Source organism: Protopterus annectens, chromosome 7.part0 (assembly GCF_019279795.1).
Source record: "Protopterus annectens isolate FY-2018-M chromosome 7.part0, PAN1.0, whole genome shotgun sequence".
Classification (NCBI taxonomy): domain Eukaryota; kingdom Metazoa; phylum Chordata; order Ceratodontiformes; family Protopteridae; genus Protopterus; species Protopterus annectens.
The window spans coordinates 1,145,662,103-1,145,667,576 of record NC_056739.1 but is presented as its reverse complement, the minus strand read 5'-3'; the positions used below and the strand labels follow the sequence as shown (position 1 = coordinate 1,145,667,576).

General features: G+C 36.0%; 1 protein-coding gene across 2 annotated transcripts in view; it reads right to left on the bottom strand.

Moving 5' to 3' along the window:
* Positions 1-1,631: 1,631 nt before the first annotated feature.
* LOC122806913 (stereocilin-like) overlaps positions 1,632-5,474 on the bottom strand; it is a 608,237-nt gene continuing 604,394 nt past the window's right edge. Inside the window, exon 23 of one of the 2 annotated variants that reach the window (XM_044077724.1) lies at positions 1,632-1,835. In XM_044077724.1, the coding sequence (XP_043933659.1) occupies positions 1,750-1,835 (86 nt within the window). In that variant the 3' untranslated portion in view covers positions 1,632-1,749. The remainder of the gene's footprint in view (positions 1,836-5,474) is intronic. The other variant, XR_006365569.1, reaches the window with a different exon arrangement.

Genomic DNA, 5,474 nt, shown 5'->3' with positions numbered 1-5,474 from the left:
CACTGCATGTAATACTGATCAATGTCTTGAATAACTGTGGACTGATTTTGAATTATTGCTTCCAATTTTAATCTTGCCCTAGCTGTGTTTGTTACTAACACTGGAGCATTTTACTTCTTTCAAATTAATCTCAGGCCCGTACACCCTTTTTTTCTTTCTGTTTACCATCACACTTCTGTGTCACCCTCTTCCCCTCTCCTTTTCTCTGTCTCTTCACATGGATGTAATGTTTGCATACATAACTGATAACCATACTGTGTACTCAAGTTACATGTGGGCAGGGTGTCGCACAGTGAATAAAGCAAACAATGCGCAAATAACATTGCAGTCTGTTGAATTCGTCTCTCTTGAATACTGCAGGGGTTGAAAAATCAATACTTTTCTTTTAAAATCCTTTGCTTGCTTTTTTAGCTTTTAAAAATATCAATACACAAAGTGATTTATTTGACAAACTGCAATGCATTCAGATGAATAAACTTGTTTGTAGAACCAGTGCATGATAAAGCTATAACATTCTATTTTTTCTTCTAAAGGAACTTGCTTCATGTTGACTCATAGCATGATCTTTCTATGTCTGCATCACTTCTGTTAATAACATAAGGCATAATATTGTTGCCAGTGGGCTAGGCATTCTTTCAAGCAGCTTTTGTAGGCATAATTTCCTTGACAAATGTGTTAAGCTGAAGTAATGAACCAATAAATTTACCACTGAAACGCTGACAACAGAAGCGTAGTCTGTATGCTTGCCAATTTAGTGATGCACTGCAGACAAAAGTATTTTCAGGTCTACATTTCAGTACGATCACTGATTTGTGAGTTTTCTAAAAAAATATATTGTATGCCTAGTCATAATATTTTATTCTGTTTGTGACTATTTTATTGCAGTTATATAATTAAACCAAACCTAAATGCAACTATAAATAAGATGCTTCTTATACAAAGAAAGCTGATAGAAATGGAAGACATGAGGATAGCATGTTACAAGATGTTTAGGGCACGTATGACTGAAAAATTAGTTCATTACTGGGGTAAGAATGATGTTACATAGGTGACTTCTGTCATACAGAATATAAAACCATATGTGTCTCTTCCTGTTATGTAGTACTGCCTAAGAAAAAATAAACTAATGTGTCTTTTTTTCATATAAAAAGGAGGAAATGTTGCTCAATGCCACTGATATCAGCAAAAGATGTTCATGCCACTAGCAAGCAGTACCTGGTTTCAAAAACTGCTGTCACTATGCTGTTTACCTTAATGACACTTGGAAGAAGAACAGAACATGCTGTTTAGTAGTACACCCTTAGCTTTAGTTTTGCTTATAATCAGTCACCAAAATCTGCACCTAACTTTCTTAAAATGTCACTGAAAGTTAAAGATCATCTGAAAACATTATGTCTGTGTTGGTTTCCTTCATAAATATGTATGGCAACAAAATGGTGCTATCAGATCAAGATAAAAATATATTCATAATGAAGAGGCAGCATCTGTAACAATAACACTTATGTATATAAACCTGACGGATATCAGTGATCTGCATATAAATTTATCCCAAATGTTGTGACAAGTCTGTAGGAAGAACTTTTATAGATTTAGGCTGAGGGAAGAAACTTAAACTCATATTTTTATTCAAATTATTATTTTTAATTAAATTGTATATATAGCAAACAGTAATTTAACTGTACAATGTCCGATGCAGCTTGCATGATGGTGAAACACAAGTTTGCATTACGAAAATAATAATGATAGTTCTCACTTTAGAAATATTATCACACACAAAAATGTCAGACATGATCCGAGGAGTTGCAATGGCTTCAGTAGGTCAGCCGTGCTTTTACCTAGAGAAGGAAATAAAATTAAATAACATTGTTATATTTTTCTAATAACTTGTTTGATGGACCTACTGGCCCTCTGTTATGTTCAGTTTTGCCAGAGTATATACTGCTTTTTAACTGTGAGGATTAATAATTTTACCAAAGTGTTCTAACTGAAAAAATACACTGTGAAGGCATGTCAACATGAAAGTGGAAAGCAAACATCACTGATGTAATAGACTACTTTGCATAATTTATAAATTAAATCTTCTAGTCCCCCACTTTGAATGACTATGATAATCTTGTTTTTAACATGTTGTAAAGACCAACACCTCACCTGTTCAAATACTATCACCTGCCATACAGTCATTTTGCAAGTTTCACCTCATAATTTATTGCTTACATTTCTTAGAATGTATGAGTAATTAATTCAACCCTAACAAAAGTAAATGGAATTTCAAAAAGATGTCTGAGCTCATTATGGCAAAACTTCCATTTTACCCATTATTTCATAAACCCTCAACAAGCAGGACTATAATCTTGTCAGAATTTGTCAATTATTGTTCTATAGGATTATGAGAAAAAGGAACCAGAGGAGTACAAACGCACTTTCAGCAAGTGTTGATACTGGAGTGCAATTTCACTGAATCCACTTTTAATGATAATGGAGTACGCACAATTCTCTATTACTGTGCGATTGTGCAGTTGATGTATCCACCCACATGGGGGATGCAGGAAGGCTAGCCTCTTGCAAAAAAATACACTTTCAGTTTTCTTGATGTGACTTTTAGGGATTTCATTCTGAAGGGCAGTCATTCACTAAAATTTTCTTTGAGTCGACATCAATCCACTAAAACAATTTGCTGACATACCATGATTCAGCTATGTGTCTTCTTCTTCTTTTGGCTTTTCCTAGTTAGGGGTCACCACAGAAAAACACCTGTCTGCTCATGACTGGCAGTGGAATTTTACAGTGTTGAGTTGCCTGCCCAGCACCCAACCTTCCACAGAAGGCACACACACACACCTAGGGCTAATTTACAGTGTCCAATCCACCTACAACATGTCTTTGGGATGTGGGAGGAAACCAGAGTACCCAGAAAAACCCACGCAACCACAGAGAGGACATGCAGACTCAGCACCCTAGCCGAGGATCGAACCGGAGTACCTCTTGCTGGGAGACGATGACGCTAACCACTGCACTACCATGGCCACCCATGTGTGACTACTCCAAATACCAAGTGTGTGTGTGTGTGTGTGTGTGTGTGTGTGTGTGTGTGTGTGTGTGTGTGTATATATATATATATATATATATATATATATATATATATATATATATATATATATATGTGTGTGTGTGTGTGTGTGTGTGTGTGTATGTATATATATATATATATATATATATATATATATATATATATATATGTACACACACACACACACACACACACACACACACACACACACACACACACACACACACACACGTAAATCCTACTGTTCTCTTGTTATACTTAGTTTACTACTGCTTAATTATATACAACCAGTTACAATTTAGACTATGTAGAGATATGTACAAATTTTATTACTGCAAGTACATTATGTGTCTGAAATGAATTTTGATTACAAATCTAATAATACTGTCACAAAGATAATCAACAAGGATGAAATTCAAGGAATACCATTTGAATCAATCAATTTAGATAAGAGAATGAAGCTGAAGAAATAACAAAGCAACACTGTGCTGATAAATATAGGATTGTGAGAATGGAAGTTTTGGCCATAAACAAAATCTAACCATGAATGTGGGAACTATGCATTTTTAGGGAGTCTGACGGTTGTGTGATTTCAAATACTTGACTGTTTGGGATTTGTTCTTCTCTAAAATTCAGAAGCCTCAACACTGACACAATTTGGGACTGCAGAAATAAAACCTCTTATAGTGGAATGTGGGAGGAATGCCCCCCCCCCTCATAAAAAGACCTCCCACCTTGGAAAGTGAGTTCTTTCAAATGGCCTGTTTTTCAAGGAGTTCTTTGTCAAAAGGCTAACATGGATCATTAGAGACACACACACACACACACACACACACACACACACACACACACACACACCTGTGATGTCCCCACTCTGGACCAGTAAACAAAGAGCCCAAATCCTCATCACTGACACTGGAGAGGGGCGTGCACTTGAAACAAAAATGGATACAGACATTATTTCCAAAGGCAGCTCTCTGCATCCAGCATAATTTCCCTTAAAAGCACACAGGGAACACACACAGACTGGGGTCCCTGGTCCCCAGTAAGGCTCCCCAGTGGCACAGCTGCAGAGTTAAGTCCTCAGCCGAGTGTCCAAGCCAAGAACTCCACCACTCTCTCTCTGAAACCAGTGCTTTGTGTCCCTGCTCCAAGTACCTATCGCACACACTCTTTTGAGATTTTATTTGAACACATACACATACACCCTGTGAAAGGATGGCACAGGTTTACTAGCTATGCCCTCTTCTGCCCAGACTACAAGGTAGTTGCTGCCACCAGACACTCCCAGGCCAGCTACTCTAAGGCTCTTACAAGGGTACCCAATTATACTGAGTGAAATTAATAGTAATACAAATAGTAATGTTGACCAAACAGCCAGGCTTTTATTAGTGGCCACTGTTAGAGTTTGTGAATTGTGAATATAAGGTTGAAATTCTGATACAAATATATGAAAGATAAAGAATAAAATAAAAAGTTTGCTTTAATGTAGGAATATAGCTTAGCAATTTAAAAATGGCATTCATATTGTATGACATAGCTCTGGCTGAAATAAGCGAAAAACAAAGAAGATCTATTAATGAACACAATATATTTCCTGACCAGTTTGTTTCCTTTCAGACTTCTGAGAATGAACATGTTTTTATAGTATGTGTTTTCCTCAAAATACATGTTTGTCACAGTATTAAGAAAAGCTTGACGTAATTCCTCATAGATAAATGGACATGGCTTTTTATAGAATAATCAAAAAAAGCCTAGAAAAGCAATTTCAGAAAGTAAGTATTATATGCTTTTCTCATATTTGCAGAACAGTTTACAAATATCCATTAACAGACAGGAACAGCAGCAGAACAGCTTGTACAGATGTTTCCTTTCAGATTTCTGTTAATGGCATCCTCACATCAGCAAAAGTGCTTACAAGTAAATCACAAAAGGACTATAGAAAAGTCTATGAAGAGGAAAAAAACAAAGTCTATGTGCGTGACTAGAATTGTATATAACTGTATTAATTCAGATATGTTAGAGGTATTTTGGTAGAAACACCCTGGTTTCGAGGTACTGTATGGAGAAAGGAAAGTCATTATCTAAACTGTTTGTGAAGAAAAACTTTGTAAATATATGCTACAAACTAATAGAAGAGTACGTGTGGTTTGTTTATAAAAAGCTATTTATTGGTTACTGCTCTTAAAGTCAAATGCTGCATCAGTGTATATTCTGCAAGTTTCTGTGGTTAACAGACTGTGATAATTAGACTTTGATTTAAGCAGTAAACAGCCAGCAAGACTTTGTGTCTTAAGAAGACTTTAAGTCCAGTCCAGCAAATTCTTCACAGCATAGAAGCAGCAAAAATTAAAATACATTTTTCAGCCACAGTGTCACTAATATAAGTGCTCTCACAGGTTAAAAT